At 42.9% G+C, this 17,500-nt stretch overlaps 1 protein-coding gene across 1 annotated transcript in view; it reads left to right on the top strand.

Moving 5' to 3' along the window:
• The window catches only part of LOC127006441 (Krueppel-like factor 2), a 30,625-nt gene extending 23,259 nt beyond the window's left edge, over positions 1–7,366 (top strand). The window contains exons 3-4 of the mRNA XM_050876393.1: positions 5,268–5,570; positions 5,647–7,366. Of these exons, the coding sequence (XP_050732350.1) occupies positions 5,268–5,570; positions 5,647–6,690 (1,347 nt within the window). The 3' untranslated portion in view covers positions 6,691–7,366. The remainder of the gene's footprint in view (positions 1–5,267; positions 5,571–5,646) is intronic.
• Positions 7,367–17,500: the final 10,134 nt, after the last annotated feature.

Raw genomic sequence — 17,500 nt, 5'->3', positions numbered from 1 at the left:
ATCTCATGTGTTGGAGGGAGGGAAAAGGGAGAGAAGGGAGGGAGAGAAAAGGAAGGGAGGGGAGGGAAATGAAGGGAAGGGAGAGAGGAAGGGGAGAGAAAAGGAAGGGAGGGGAGGGAAATGAAGGGAAGGGAGAGGAAGATAAATAAATGAAGGGAAGGGAGAGGAAGAGGGAGGGAGGGAGAGAAGGAAGGGAGGGGAGGGAAATGAAGGGAAGGGAGAGAGGAAGGGGAGAGAAAAGGAAGGGAGGGGAGGGAAATGAAGGGAAGGGAGAGAGGAAGGGGAGAGAAATGAAGGGAAGGGAGAGAAATGAAAGGAAGGGAGAGAGGGAGAGATATGAAGGGAAGGGAAAGGAAGAGAGAGATGAAGGAAGGGAGAGAAAGAAAAATGAAGGAAGGGAGAGAAGAGAGGGAAATCAAGGGAAGGGAGAGGGGGAGGGAGGAGGAGAATAAAAAAAAACACGCGAGATACCACACACACACACACACACACACACACACACACACACACACACACACACACACACACACACACACACACACACGAACACCCACACAGATTCACCCCTCACCCCCCCAAAAAAAAAATATTACACCCCCTTCTGCCTCTTAACCCCTCCTCAAAAAAAACAAGAAAAAAACCCAGCAGAAATAACAAAAATAAAAACAAAAAATAACAAAAAAACAAAAAATTGCACCCCGCGCTGAGATTTTCCGACCCAAAAAAGAGGAGCGGGCGAGGAAGTTCCCACGGGGGTAATTTTAGGGGGGGAGGGGAGGGGGAGGGATGATGGCGGGGGGTGGGGGGGGGTTGTAGGTGGCAGGTGCATGGGGTGTTGTTGTTGTTGTTGTTGTTGTTGTTGTTGTTGTTGTTGTTGTGTGTGTGTGTGTGTGTGTGTGTGTGTGTGTTATGATAAGCTGATTTTTTTTCTATTCTTCTATAATCTTTTTTTTTTTTTTACTCTTACCAAGCAATCATTCTATCTATCTATCTATCTATATATCTATTTTCCTTATCTATCCTCTAATCCAGTGGTTCCCAACGTTCTTTTGATCCGCTCCCCCTTTTCCTGTCACCTGTGGACCCCTGCGAGAGCCAAATTTTCCCCTGTGAACCCGAAATTGACCTCTGATTTTGAACACTCCTTTAACCTCTGTTCTGGAGCATTAAGTAGCGGGCCTTTTTTATTCTTTTCATTACGCCTTTGAACTGTCTCCGTAGCTGTAAAAAAAACAAAAAAACAAAAACAAGGGCCAAATTTGGGACGTGGGCCGTGAATTTGACCCCCGCGGTACCGTTGTTCATTCGATTTATTTCTCTTCTTTCCTCTTCCTTCCTTGGTTCTTTCAATGTATCTCTCAATATTTCTTTCTCCCATTTCGAATTTTAATGTCTCTTTGTTTTTGTTTTCCTCGTTTTCCTTGTTTTCCCATTTTTCCTCCTTAGCTGTTTTTCCTTTGTCAATGCCTTTTGTTCTTGTTCTTGTTTTTGTTCTTCTTCTTCTTCTTCTTCTTCTTCTTCTTCCAGCGTAGCCTCATCCTTAACCTCCTCCTCCTCCTTCTTCTTCTTCTTCTTCTTCTTCTTCTTCTTCTTCTTCTTTTGTTGGTCTCCTCTTCACCTCCTTAAATCCACCTCTCTCTCTCTCTCTCTCTCTCTCTCTCTCTCCCTCTCTCTTTCTCTCTCCTCACTTATCAAACCTCTCAACAAGCTAATCATCTCTTTCTCTCCACTTTTCTCTTTCTCTCTCTCCCTCCTCTTTCTCTCACTTCCTCATGTTCTCTTCGCGACACGCCCATTGCACACTTCAACAATCGTCTATGTCTGTCTGTCTGTCTGTGTCTTTCTTTCCTCTCTTTCTTTCTCCCTCCCTTCCGTATCTTCTTAATCTCCTGTTTCTCTCGTCATATTTTCTTAAACGTCATTTTAGTATTTAACAACATTCCTATAGCTGGTTTGAGGCTTTAACCCGTCCGCTGCGATTGGCACGGATTTGGCTTTCACTGGTAGCCTGGTAACATATACTCTCTGGTCTTTCTCTGCCTCTGTGGTGGATAGTGGAGTGTTTCCCATGTGGTATTGGTATGATGGATATCCCCTCCCAGGATGCAGGACTCTCTCTGCCTCTGTGGTGGATAGTGGAGTGTTTCCCATGTGGTATTAGTATGCTGGATATCCCCTCCCAAGATGCAGGACTTTCTCTGCCTCTGTGGTGGATAGTGGAGTGTTTCCCATGTGGTATTAGTATGCTGGATATCCCCTCCCAAGATGCAGGACTCTCTCTGCCTCTGTGGTGGATAGTGGAGTGTTTCCCATGTGGTATTAGTATGCTGGATATCCCCTCCCAAGATGCAGGACTTTCTCTGCCTCTGTGGTGGATAGTGGAGTGTTTCCCATGTGGTATTAGTATGCTGGATATCCCCTCCCAAGGTGCAGGACTCTCTGCCTCTGTGGTGGATAGTGGAGTGTTTCCCATGTGGTATTAGTATGCTGGATATCCCCTCCCAAGATGCAGGACTCTCTCTGCCTCTGTGGTGGATAGTGGAGTGTTTCCCATGTGGTATTAGTATGCTGGATATCCCCTCCCAAGATGCAGGACTCTCTCTGCCTCTGTGGTGGATAGTGGAGTGTTTCCCATGTGGTATTAGTATGCTGGATATCCCCTCCCAAGATGCAGGACTTTCTCTGCCTCTGTGGTGGATAGTGGAGTGTTTCCCATGTGGTATTAGTATGCTGGATATCCCCTCCCAAGATGCAGGACTTTCTCTGCCTCTGTGGTGGATAGTGGAGTGTTTCCCATGTGGTATTAGTATGCTGGATATTCCCTCCCAAGGTGCAGGACTTTACAGTTTTCTTTACTGAATTGTAGCAGCCACTTTTTGTTCCACTCCTGTAGCTTGGTGATATCTTCTTGGAGGATATCCATTTTTGTGGGCGGAGTTGTTAGTCAGAAGTGGTGGATTTTCACAGGTTAAAGTCAACAAGCTACTCACTTTTTTAAGACTGAGTTTGAAGCTTGTTGACTATACCCTGTGAAAATCCACCACCTCTGACTAACAGCTCCGCCCACAGAAATGGAAGTTAAAAGCCCAAACCAGCCACAGGAATGTTGATAAATACTAATATAACGTTTAAAAAATATCTTTCGTTTTTTTTTCATTTCTTGGCCTATTGGTACTCTCCTTCACTTGCCTTCCTGTACTTCTCCTCCTCCTCCTCTTCCTCCTCCAAAAATTATCATTCTTCTACATGCTCTTCCTCCTCCTCCTCCTCCTCCTCCTCCTCATTTTCCTCTTCCTTACTTCTTCTTTCTCTTCCTTCTTTCTCAGACACTCATTTTCCTTGATATCCTCCTCCTCCTCCTCCTCCTCCAACCGGTCAGTTCAACTAAACAAGGTCCCGGAAGACTGGAAGATGGCGAACGTAACACCGATTTTCAAAAAAGGAGACAAAAGCGTTGCATTAAACTACAGGCCCATAAGTTTGACATCAGTGGCAGGAAAAATACTCGAAAAGATTATTAGAGATAAACTTGTTAAGTTTCTAGAAAACAATAATATAATCTCCGACACCCAGCATGGCTTCAGAAACAAGCGCTCCTGCCTAACGAATTTATTAGACTTCTTCCAAGGTATATATAAGAACTGGGATGCCCACATCCCCAGTGATGTTATATACCTGGACTTTCAGAAAGCCTTCGACAAGGTACCGCACGAGCGACTCCTTAAGAAACTGCACTCGGCGGGCATCGGAGCCAATCTGATCGCGTGGATAAGAGATTGGCTCACCGACAGAAAACAACGAGTACTACTCAACGGACAGCCTTCCGATTGGCTACCAGTCACTAGTGGAGTGCCTCAAGGGTCAGTGCTGGGACCCATCCTCTTTATCATATATATCAATGACCTAGAATCAGGACTGAAATCCACAATATCGAAATTTGCAGATGACACCAAGGTGGGTGGAGATGCCCTCACAAAGACCGACTGCGAAATCATTCAGAAAGACCTCAATCACATTATCGAATGGTCGGAAAATGGTCAATTGTGTTTTAATGTTGACATATGCTTTGTCATGCACATTGTGTCCCAAAATAGTAACCACATACATCATGAATGGAGACCTCTGCAAGCGATGCAGGAGGAAAAGGATCTTGAGTCACTATCAGCAGTGACCTGAAACACGCGAATCACTGTAAAAAGCATACAACAAGGCCAACATTATGCTCGGGTTCATAGCGAGGAACTTCGAGTGTAAAACACCAGACGTGATGCTATCCTTGTATAATTCCATGGTAAGACCGCACCTCGAGTATGCAGTGCAGTTCTGGTCTCCCAATTACAGAAAGGACATTGCTTTACTGGAAAGGATTCAACGACGCGCCACAAAGATGATTCCAACCTTCAGGGCTCAACCATACGAGGAACGACTCAAGCGACTCAATCTCTTTACATTGGAGAAAAGACGCCTACGAGGGGATATGATTCAAGTCTTCAAGTATCTAAAAAAGTTCAATAACGTCGATTACTCCAAATTCTTTGAACTGCAAACCAACTCAAGAACTAGAAATAACGGTTTACCCATTCAGTCGAGTCGATGTAACACAGACATTGGAAGGAGTTTCTTTTCAAACCGAGTCATCCGCCACTGGAACAATCTTCCCTCAGAAGTAGTAAATGCGAATACCATCAACTCCTTCAAATATAGAATCGACCGTCATTTCGCTGCGTCAGGAGTAAACTGAATAACGAGGGGCTTCCATCTGCTCCTCAATATCGAGGTGCTTTCATCTGCTCACCAAGCCCAAAGTGGCGGTCGAGCAGATTAAATCACCCAAGCGGGCGACCTCGTAATGAGCCAATAGGCTTTCTGTTGCCTGCATTTCCATGTTTCCATGTTTCCATGTTTCCTCTTCCCCCACCTCCTCCTCCTCAAATCCTTACTCTTCTACAAGTTCCTTCTTCTCCTCCTCCTCCTCCTCCTTCTCTTTCCCCTCCTCTCTTCCTCCTCCTCCTCAAACCCTTACTCTTCTACAAGTTCCTTCTCCTCCTCCTCCTCAAATCCTTACTCTTCTACAAGTTCCTTCTCCTCCCCCTCCTCCTCCTTCTCCTTCTCCTCCTCCTCCTCCACCTTCTCCTCCTACTTCTCTTTCCCCTCTCCTCCTCCTCCTTCTCCTCCTCCTCCTTCTCCTCCTTCTTCTCTTTCCCCTCTCCTCCTCCTCCTCCTCCTCCCTCTCCTCAGCCCCCCTAACCTCCCCCTCTCTCCCCCAGATGTGGCAGGACATCGAGACGCTGCTCATGACGGAGGGCAGCCCTGTGGTGGGTCCCCTGGGGGCGCCTCCCCCCCACCCTACCTTCCAGTACTCCCCCCACACCTTCTCGCCCACACCCCCGCACCCCCTACTGGCCTCCCCCGCCCTCAGGCTGCCGGAGGACAAGACCAAGGCCAAGCTGTCCCCGGGCTCCTCCGTGCTGGCCCCCCCCTGCCCCCAGCCCCCCCCGCTCAGCAACCCCTCCACGCCCCAGCCCCCGCCCCTGCAGTCCCCCACCCTGCCACAGCACCTGCCCCCACACGCCCTACGTGGGGGCCTACGAGGGCAAGGATCGGGGGGGCGTGCAGCAGGCCGCCGCCTCTCCCTCCCACACACAGCCCCCCCAGGCACCCCATCCCCCGCCCTCCGCCCCCGCACCCCCGCCCACCCCAGAGCTCCCACGCCACCATGAGGGCCCCCAGGTCGTGCCCACCAGTCCCCCCCTGCCCTCTCCGGTGGGCGTTGGGGTGGGGTGCCAGGGCGCCGCCCCCTCACCCGGCCTGCACCTCCCCCCCTACCACCCCCACCAGTACCTGGAGCCCAAGTACCAGTGCGCGCCCCCCCAGCACGGCCCCCCTCACGCCCCCCAGCAGGCGGAGTGCGGCGAGGCTAAGTTCGTGGACGGCGCCAAGTACAGCCTGGAGGCGGACTTCCTGGTGCCGGACCCCAAGTACGGCTACGGCGGCGGCGGCGGCGGCGCCAAGCCCGAGGCGCGCTACGACCCGCAGGCCGAGCTGGGCGGCGGCGGCGGCGGCGCGGGAGGCACTGGAGGCGTGGTGAGCTGGGGCGTGGACTCCGCCGGCTTCCCTTGCAAGGACTGCCCCCCGCCCCCCCAGGGCCCGCAGCCCCCGCCGCCCCCGCCCCCGCCGGTGTCTTCTGCGCCGTCGCAGTACACGCCGAGCTCTTACGTCAGCAGCGACTACTCCGCCGCCTACTACTCCCCGTCCTCCTACTCCATGTACCCCGCCGGTGCGCCCTCGCCCACGCCCTGGGGCCTGGGCGGCCAGATGGGCGGCTACCAGTACACCACGCAGATCCCGCCGCTCACCATGCCGCTCAGCGACCCGCCGCCGCCGCCGCCCAAGCCCCGCCGGCGGAGGGCCAAGCGGAAGGTGACCATACACTCCTGCCCGTACGAAGGCTGCACCAAGACCTACATCAAGTCCTCGCACCTCAAGGCGCACCTGCGCACGCACACGGGGGAGAAGCCGTACCTGTGCTCCTGGAAGGGCTGCGGCTGGAAGTTCGCGCGGTCGGACGAGCTGACGAGACACTACCGCAAGCACACGGGCGACCGCCCCTTCCAGTGCCGCCTGTGCGAGCGAGCCTTCAGCCGCTCCGACCACCTCAGCCTGCACATGAAGCGGCACATAGCGATCTGAGGGCCGGAGGAAGAGGAGGCGTTAGGCGGGACGAGAATGAGGAAGAAGAAGAGGAAGAGGAGGAGTTACGAGCTGAGGGGAGAAGATCTGAAGCTGTTAGGCTGGACGAGGAGGGAGAGGAGGAAGAGGGAGAGGAGTGGTTGTGAGATTGTCAAAAGGAGTAAAAGAAGGAGTAGTGTTTGGAGGAGTATGAAGAGAAAGAAAAGTATGAAGAGAAGGAGAAGGAGGAGGAGGAGAAGAAAGAGTGTTTGTAAGAGGATCAAGAGGAGAAAGAGTGCAAGGAGATACGATGCTAGGCTCTCAGGGTGGAGGAAAAAAGAGGAGGAGGAGGAGGAGCAAGAGGAAGAGGAGTTGGTTGTATTTCCTTCGTCGTAAGCAAGAGTTTGAAGAGGAAGAAAATGAAGGAAGAGGAAGTGAAGGGAGAAGAGGAGGAAACGGTGCTATGTAAGGAGGGAGGAAGAGGAGGAAGAGGAGGAAAAGAAAGAGGAGGAAGAGAGGTTTGCTAAATACGTGAGGAAAAGAGGAAACTAATAATAATAATAATAATAATAATAATGATAGTTAATATTTTTTTTTACAATGTTCCTCCTCCTCCTCCTCCTCCTTCTCCTCCTCCTCCTCTTACTCCTCCTCCTTCTCCTCCTCCTCCTCCTCTTGTTTTCCTCCCTGTAATTCCTCTTTCTCCTCCTCCTCCACCTCCTCTTCCTCCTCCTCTTGTCTTCTCCCTGTAATTCCTCTTCCTCCTCTTTTTTCTTCTTCCTCCTCCTCCTCCTCCTCCTCCTCCTCCTCCTCCTCCTGCTCTGTAACTCAGCGAGGAGAAGGAAAAGAGAAAATTCAAATAATGGAGAAAGAAAAGTAGAGAAAGGAAACAAAAATCTTCCTCCTCCTCCTCTTCTTCCTCCTCCTCCTCCTCCTCCTCCTCCTCAGAGCTGTCTACCTCACCAAAATATTTCCGAGGATGGAGTTATTAAGAAAAATAATAAAAGGAAGAAAAATAAGAATGAGAAAAAGAAATAGAAGAAAATAAATAAATAAAATGAATAAAGAAAAAAAGTGAATGAAAGAAAAGAAAAGAAAAGAAAACGAGAAAGGAAAGAAAATAAGAAAGAAAATAAAAATAAAAATAAAACTAAGAAAATTCAATTAGAGATAAAACAACAACTTCAGAGAGCAACCTCCAACCCTCCCCCCCCTCTCCTCCCTCCCCCCCTCCCCCCCAACACGAGGCTGCCCCCCATTGGTCGAGGCTGCGGCGGACGGGCCAATAGGGACACAGCTTTCTGGCGAGGCTGATCAAAGAGGAGCCACGCGATTGGTCGATAGGAGAAAGGTTGCCAATGAGTCTATTTTGTACGCGATTTTGTCAACATTTTCATTGTTTTTTCTTTTCCTTTTTGCTTATTTATATTTTTTTGAAGTGTTTTTATTTTTTTTTACTTTTTGAATTGTTTATTTGTTGTTTTTTTCTTTTTTACATATTTATAGTTTTTTTTTCAAGTATTTTTTTTACGATTTATTTACATTTTTTTAGCTTTTTTTTCGTATTTTTATTTTTGTTCAATTTCCAAATCAAGCGTTATTCATTTTTTTTTCCATGTCCGTATAATATTTCTGCCATTACATTCTTAAACGAGGTAATTATATACGTCTTTTATTAATGTGTTTTTTAATGATTATTTCTATGTAATTCTAATATGTAACGGAGAAAAAAATTGTATTATTATTATTATTATCATCATCATTATTTTTATGGATTTTGATATTCTCGACCAATTATTATTATTACGAGTTTGATCATTTATGTTGCTATTATTATTATTATTATTATTATCATTATTATCATTATTATTATTATTATTATTATTATTATTATTATTATTATTATTATTATTATTTTTATTATTATTACAACAACATAAATCTCAGATGCGTCCTGTTGATTGACGGGACATTATTTAGTCATTTGCTTGTTTCTTGTCCAATACTCTTTGTTTGTTTGTTTGTCCTCTCTCTCTCTCTCTCTCTCTCTCTCTCTCTCTCTCTCTCTCTCTCTCTCTCTCTCTCTCTCTCTCTCTCTCTCTCTCTCTCTCTAAGGAAGCACTGCAATGGAATATATTATCGAGCTATTTTTCTCTCACTTAATTTATCTATCTATCTATCTATCTATCTATCCATCTACCTCTGTTTATCTCCACCTTCTTCCTTCGTGTTTGTTTGTTTGTTTGTTTGTCTGCAATAGATTTTGTACATATTTAATTTTTTACCTGCTGGCTAATTAACTATTATTATATATTATGTACGTTTACGTGTGTGTGTGTGTGTGTGTGTGTGTGTGTTTGTGTGTGTGTGTGTGTGTGTGTGTGTGTACGGGCATAGACTTGAAACACACACACACAAACACACACATGTATACCTTCGAGTGTGTGTGTGTGTGTGTGTGTGTGTGTGTGTGTTTCTTATAATGTATACATACACTAACTTAAGATACTGTATTGTGATGATAATTCTTGCCACTGTTATTATTATCATTATTATTATTATTATTATTATTATTATTATTATTATTATTATTATTATTATTATCATTATTATTTTTTTATGTGCATCGGTTGTTTCAGAAGTTTTATGAGCATTATAATTGGTGTGTGTGTGTGTGTGTGTGTGTGTGTGTGTGTGTGTGTGTGTGTGTGTGTGTGTGTGTGTGTGTGTGTGTGTGTGTGTGTGTGTGTGTGTGTGCCAAAACACACACACACACACTTTCAAAACACTCTAATCACTTCACTCCTGGGTAAAAGAAAAAAAAATTAAAAAGCAAAGTTCGAAATTCTGGAAAAGGAGGAGGAAAAGGGGATCAGTGAAAGTAATAAAAAGTAAAAAAGTAAAAAAGTAAAGTTCGTGGTTCTGAAAAAGGAAGAGGAAAGGAGGTTAGTGAAAGTAAAAAAAATAAATAAAAAAATAAAGTTTGTGGTTCTAGGAAAAGGACAAACGAAGGGCGGGTCGTGACTGGCCGCTGATTATGGTGAATGAACGTCCACAAAAAGCCACAAAACAAGGCCAGGGACACAAATTCGAACCATTCATGTGTGTGTGTGTGTGTGTGTGTGAGAGAGAGAGAGAGAGTGTGTGTGTGTGTGTGTGTGTTCAGAAGCCTTCATCCGCTGCGTCACAATCCATTATAATGTTCGTAATGTATCGCGCTGGGAGTCTTCTAAAAAAAACATTGAAGGAATCGTATATGGAAATTATATTAAAGTTTCACAGGACGTTAAAAGGTATAGTCAAGGTGTTCTAAATACTGATATGACGGTGCTGTATGTTGAGGTTGTCCAATACTCTTATAAGCTTTTCATAGCAAGGTTGTAATACTAAAACATTTATTAAAACAGTCGTACATACAAATTCTATAAAGATTTCGTAATGGCGTTGTTAAAAATTATAGGGCAAGTGTTCTAAATCGGTGGTCACGTTGTTGTCTGTTCAGATGTTTAGGTGTTCGATAAGGATAAAGGATATATGTGAAATTCTATTGTTATGTTAGAGAGACTATATACCAAGGTTGCTAGAGAGAGTTGGTTCAGTACAGCAAAAGTTCACTCACTGATCCGTAAGTTTTTTTTTTCACGTAATAATTTCCAAGATTGTAGATTTTTTTTTTTTTTTTTTAATTTCCAAGTCCAGATTTTTTTTTTAGTAATTTCCAACAGTCCAGTTTTTTTTGTAATTTCCAATTGTTTAGATTTTTTTTTTGTAATTTCCAACAGTTCAGATTTTTCATAATTTCCAACACAAGTTTTTTTTAAATAACCTCGAACACTAGACTTCTTTTGAATTATCCTCAACACTAGATATTTTTATAATTATTTTCTAAACTATTTTTCATAATAAGTTCCGACATTCATTTTTTTATAACAATCACCAACATTAGATTTTTTTCATAATGATTTCTTACACTATTCATTTTTTATTATTATTTTCAACGGCCTATATTTCTTTTAATATTTTCTAACACTTAATTTTTCATAATAATTTCCTACATTGAAGCTTACTTTTAAAAATTTCCAAGAAGAATTTTTACAACAATTTCCAACACTCAAGATTTCTTTCATTTACGAATTTCCTGCACTTAAGATTTGGCACAATTTCTTTTATTTTATTTCATTTTTTCCTTCGAGTTCAAATTTCCCGCCTTCAGGAACGGAACGGGGCGGACGACATTCAAATCTATATACTGTAGTTCCACACACACACACACACACACACACACACACAGAGGGCAGCACTGCACTCATTGGTCCCTCTGTCTGTCTCTGTCTCTGTCTGGGGCGAACGAACGCGTCAGATACAGGAAATAGACGATGAGTGACCCGACATTTAGAGAAAAAGGAAATGTGAATGAGGTTTTTGTACGTGTTGGATTCTCTGACTGGTCGAAAATGAACTGTAGATATTTAATGACTGGTCGAATTGGACTGTACAGAATTTTGTGATCAGTCGAATTTGAACTGTGTTAGGTTCTGTTTCTGGTCGAATTTGAACTGTTAGATATTTAATGACTGGTAGAATTGGACTGCACAGAATTTTGTGATCGGTCGAATTTGGACTGTGTAAGGTTCTGTTTCTGGTCGAATTTGAACTGTTAGATATTTTGTGACTGGTCGAATTATAAGTTAGATATTTTGTGACTTGTCGAATTTGAAGTGTTGGATTTTGTGCCTGGTCGAAATTGAACTTAATGGATATTCTAACCGGTCGAAATCGGATTAGTAAGTAAACTTTGGCTGTACCGAACTCTAAATGATTGTTAATTCGAAAAACCAAATTGTTGATGAAAATTTGCACTTCTCTAAGAAATGGAAAAGCAAATAATTGGTCAACACAAAAAATGATAGAAGTGTAAGGAGAGAAAAAAAGTGCAATTTGATTTTTAATACTTATAAGGAAAATGTGTATGTATGTGTGTGTTCGTGTGCGTGTGTGTGTGTGTGTGTGTGTGTGTGTGTGTGTGTGTGTGTGTGTGTGTGTGTGTGTGTGTGTGTGTGTGTGTGTGTGTGTGTTTAGAAAAGAGGATGTACAACAGAAACCGTCGACTTTCTTCCTGTTATTATTATTATTATTATTATTATTATTATTATTATTATTATTATTATTATTATTATTATTTTCATTAGTTTTGTTTTGAAATTCTGAACCCACAAACAAAAAAACAATAACAACAACAATACTACCAAATTTCACACAACCACCACCACTAACAACAACAACAACAACAACAACAACAACAACAACAACAAATCAAAATCCTCAGTGGCCAGAATCATTGACCTGTAACATCAACAACAACAAGAAGAACAACCACTCATTACTATTATTATCATTATTATTATTATTATTATTATTATTATTATTATTATTATTATTATTATTATTATTATTATTATATGGAATCGTTCGTTCTTTGTTTGTTCTCTCTCTCTCTCTCTCTCTCTCTCTCTCTCTCTCTCTCTCTCTCTCTCTCTCTCTCTCTCTCTCTCTCTCTCTCTCTCTCTCTCTCTCTCTCCGGCATTTCGTAAACATAATTAATCCGAGTGTACAGAGTGTGTAAATACCTTTTTTTACTGCGTTGGTGCAAATAATCTTATCCCTAGTTCGTCCCCACAAACCCTTTTTACGAATAAACTTTTTTTATACTGAGCAATTATTGTCGTGTTTGATTGATTACCCTTGACCTTGTTTCTTTCTCCTCTTGTTTTTTTTGTTTTGTTTTTGGTCTTATGGAACAGCTATTATTACAGACGTTTTTTTTTCGTTTTTTTTTTATTGTGCTTTTATTTCTAACTTGACTTCTTCCTCTCCTCCTCCTCCTCCTCCTCCTCCTTCCTCTTCCTTTGTGTTCCTTTGTGTGTTCCTCCTCCTCTTCTTCCTTGTCCTCCTCCTCCTGCTACTCAACTACATCTTCCTCCAGAGGGCGGCAGTGCACTCTCTCTCTCTCTCTCTCTCTCTCTCTCTCTCTCTCTCTCTCTCTCTCTCTCTCTCTCTCTCTCTCTCCCCTTGGCCTTGACTAGTGCATAAAATTACCATCAAATCAACATCCATCATGCAACATAACCAAAACAAACCGAAAAACAAGAAAAAAACAATACTAATAAACACGAAAACACGAAAACAAACCACAATAAAAGAAGAGAATGGGAAAGACACACCACGCGAGCGCCATCTACCGGGGAGGAAAAGAAAACGGGATGAACAGAAAACGGATGGCGGCGGAGAGGAAGGTGGGTTGGGCAGCGCGATGGGTTTGGATTCCTTATCATAATCGCTCGTTTATCCATCAATCAGTGGGCGCGCGGGTCATCCATCCCCATCACCATTATCCCGAAGCTTCACACCATCACCTCCACCCAAGACGGCATCACCATCCGTCACCGTCGCCGCCTGAGAGACAATAAAGATGACATACGACTCGCCAGCACCCTCACCGCCATCACTGCCCTCACGACCGATGGACTAAGCGACCATCTTAAGCTTGGGACAACATCTTTAGACTTTCTCATCTTCTTTTTTCTCTTCCTCTTCTCTATTCCTTCCTCCTTCTTCTCTTCCTTCCTTCCTCTTTTTCCCTTCTTTCGCCTCTTCTCTATTTCTTATATTCCTTCTTTTGCTTCCTTCCTCCTCCTCCTTCTCCTCTTTTTCCTTCCTCCTAATCATCTCAAACTAAGGATGGTTACCCGAATACTTCTTCCTCTTCTTCTTCTTCTTCTTCTTCCTCTTCTTCTTCTTCTTCTTCGTCTTCTCTTCCTCCTCCTCTTCTCTCTTCTTTTGCCTTCCTCTTCCTCCTCCTCCTCCTCCTCGTATTCCTCCTCTTCTTGTTCTTCTTCTTCTTGTTCTTGTTCTTCTTCTTCTTTCTTCTCTTCCTCCTCCTCTTCTCTCTTCTTTTGACTTCCTCTTCCTCCTCCTTCTCGTATTCCTCCTCTTCTTGTTCTTCTTCTTCTTGTTCTTGTTCTTCTTCTTCCTTCTGATATTCGACTACATCTTCCTCCTCCTCTTATCTTCCTCCTTCTCTTCCATTCCTCCTCCTCCTCCTCCTCCTCCTACTCGACTACATCTTCCTCCTCCTTTTGTGTTCCTCCTTTTCTTCCCTTCCTCCTCCTCCTCCTACTCCTCCTCCTCGACTACATCTTCCTCCTCTTGTCTTCCTTCTCCCTTTCTCCTCCTCCTCCTCCTCCTCTTCTCTTCTTCTTTTCCTCCTCCTCCTCCTTTTACTCGACTACATCTTCCTCCTCCTCTTCTCTTCTTCTTCCCCTCCTCCTCCTCCTCCTCCTCCTATCTCCACCATCGCTGTTGTCTTCACCATCGCTAACGTCCCTGTAATCACCATCATCATCATCGAGGAAGAAAATGAAGAAAAAAACACCAAATCCTTCTCGAGTGTTTTTTTTTCTTGTCCAATTTCCTATCGGAGCGGAAGAGAAATGAAGGAAAAAAACAGCAACTATTTTTCTCGAGTGATTTAGTTTCATCTTCGTTTCATCGCAATAAGAATAAAGAAAGAATAAAATAAATGAAAAAAAATAGAAAATGAAAATAAATGAAAAACAACGAGGTAAAGAAACAGAGAAAGAAACAAAAAATGAGAAAAATGAGAAAAAATAAATATGAAAAAATAATGAAAATTTAGAAAATAGTAAAACAAATAAAACTAAAATAAAATGAAGAATAGATGTAGAAAAAAAATCAATAAAAAAAAGAAACGAGCAAACAAAAAAGTAAGAAAAAAAATAACAATAAAAATGAAGAAAAATGGAAAACGAAAATAAAACTAAAAAACAAACAAAATAAATAAAACCAGAGTAAAGAAAAAATAAAGTAAAATATAAGAAAATAAATGAAGAAAAAAAAGAAAAAGAAAAATGAAAAATGATAAAAAATGATAAAAACTAATTACAGAAAAAAAATATATATAAAAAAAACATAAAACAGCGCCTCGCCAAACACGGAGTCTCACTAAAACACGGACGGTCGCTTGGCCTCCTTAAACTCCCTAAAAAGACGGTCAAGGAAGGTCTGAAGCGGAGTTAATAGACAAGATAAAGGGAAGAAGAGGAGTTCCAAGATGGCGGCCACATAGCTTCACCCCTTCATGACTCCACACGTCCGCCATATTTGTGCTCCTGTTTACCTTGATTCGAATTGTATTTTTTTCTTTCTTTTTTTTTCAGATTTCTCATAAGTTTTTCTTTCCATTTTTTATTTCTCTTGTTATTCGTGGTAGTGTGTGTGCGTGTGTGTGTGTGTGTGTGTGTGTGTGTGTGTGTGTGTGTGCGCGTAGGAACTTTCTCTTAAATCTTGCGTGGGTGAGGAGTGAGGAGAGGAGGGAGGGAGGGAGAGAAGGGAGGGAAGGGAGGGAGAAAGGGAGGGAACTTTTACGAGAGAGGGAGATAAGGAGGAAGGTCTAAAAAAAGGAAGGAAGGAAGGAAGGAAGGAAGGAAGGAAGGAAAGGAAGGACGGGAAGGAAGAAGGAAGGGAAAGGAAGAAAGGAAGAAGGAAGGGAAGGGAAGAGAAGGAAAGGAAAGGGAAGGGAAGGGAAGGGAAGGGAAGGGAAAGAAGATAAAGGAAGGGAAGGGAGGGGAAAGAAAGGGAAGGGAAGGGAAGGGAAGGAAAGGGAAGGGAAAGGAAGGGAAGGGAAAGGAAAAGAAGGTAAAGGAAAGGAGAGGAAAATAGAATAAAAAGAATGAAGAAAGAACAGTTGGAAAATAAAGAAGAAAATAACAATATCAAAGAAAGGAAGCAAGGAAGGAAGGAAGGAAGGAAGAAGGGAAGGAAGGAAGGAAGGAAGGATAATAAAACAAGTGGAACGAAGGAAAGGAAGAAAATAATAATAATAATAATAATAATAATAATAATAATAATAATAATAATAATAATAATAATAATAATAATAATAATAATAATAATAATAATAATAATAATAATAATAATAATAATAATAATAATAATAATAATAATAAAAGACAAGAAAATGAAGGACAGACAAAAGGAAAAGGAATAACGGAGAGAAATAAACAAACAAAGGAAGAGAGAAAGAGACAAAGGATCACACACACACACACACACACACACACACACACACACACACACACACACACACACACACACACACACCTGTCAATTCGCCTGTCCCAAAGTTACCTGAAGTTAATTAATCCAGACAGGTGACTCAATTATCAGGTGAGGGAGGGAGGGTAAGGAAGGGAGGGGGGGAGAGAGAGAGGGAGGGAGGGAGAGAGAGAGGGAGGGAAGGAGGAAGAAAGGAAAAGATTTGGGTGATATTTATTTTCTTGGAATGTCTCGAAAAATATAATCAGTTACTACAAGGACTACCACCACTACTACTACTACTACTACTACTACTACTACTACTACTACTACTACTACTACTATGAGGCACCGCTCCGAGGCTTAATTCCCATTGTGATCGGTCGACGCTGAGTCCCTCCTTCGATAACTCTTTTTTTTTCTTCTTTTTTTATACAGCAAAGGCGACAGTTCAAGGGCGTAAAAAAAAAAAATAATAATAATAATGGAAAAAAAAAGCCCGCTACTTACTGCTCCTGATTAAAGTAGAGTGGTCAAAAAGAGTTGTTACTGCGTGTTGCTTTCAGTGCTTCAAATGTAAAATGAATGTTGCCTCGAGGTGTTGCTCTGGTACCACGCGACATGATTCTTTACAGGAGGAGCGAGTAGCGGGCTTTTTTTTTGTTTTTGTTTACTTTAGTTTGTGTGTGTGCCCTTGTGCTGTCTCCTTCACTGTAAAAAAAAAAAAAATGAAACTGTCACCAGAAATATAAAACGAATGTTGCCTCGAGGTGTTTCAATGGTACCACGCGACATGATTCTTTACAGGAGGAGCGAGTAGCGGGCTTTTTTAATTGTTTACTTTTCGTGTGTGTGCCCTTGTGCTGTCTCCTTCACTGTAAAAAATTGCCTCGGTGTGTTTCTGGTACCACGCGACATGATTCTTTGTCTCCTTCACTGTAAAAAAATGTCACAGAAAATAAAACGAATGTTGCCTCGAGGTGTTGCTCTGGTACCACGCGACATGATTCTTTACAGGAGGAGCGAGTAGCGGGCTTTTTTTTTTTTTTACTTTAGTTTGTGTGCCCTTGTGCTGTCTCCTTCACTGTAAAAAAAAATGTCACCAGAAATATAAAACGAATGTTGCCTCGAGGTGTTTCAATGGTACCACGCGACATGATTCTTTACAGGAGGAGCGAGTAGCGGGCTTTTTTTTTTTTTTTGTTTACCTTAGTTTGTGTGTGTGCCCTTGTGCTGTCTCCTTCACTGTAAAAAAAAAAAAATGAAAGTGCCACCAAAGCATGAGGGAGGTGGTGGTCGAGTGGTCAGCGTGAGGGCGTGGTGAACCTGTGGACCTCAGTTCGAGTCCCATCAAAAGACGCTATTTTCCAAGCATCGCCGGGGAGCGGAGGATTACCCACATGCTGCCCAGGTATTCCGTCAACCCTAACTTAGCATAGCAGTGATAATAGTGTTACATAGTGCAATACAGTGATTTGATTGGGTGTAATTTGTATACTTTTCTCTGTACAGGCAGAACCGTATTATAGTTTGTGAATTACGTAAACAAATGAAAGACGGACTTTTTTCAATATTTTTACTTTTCCGCAAATATTTCATGGTGCTAACTGTCCGATTGGAGATTTGAAGGAACCATAAGAATTAAGCGATTTCGGTCAAGAGTAGCACCGGGGACAGCATGGACCAAGCCAGAGTCACACATCACGGCAGACGTTAT

Source organism: Eriocheir sinensis, chromosome 32 (genome assembly GCF_024679095.1).
Source record: "Eriocheir sinensis breed Jianghai 21 chromosome 32, ASM2467909v1, whole genome shotgun sequence".
Lineage (NCBI taxonomy): Eukaryota > Metazoa > Arthropoda > Malacostraca > Decapoda > Varunidae > Eriocheir > Eriocheir sinensis.
Note: the sequence above shows the minus strand (reverse complement) of the source record. Positions and strands in the feature narration are given on the sequence as shown.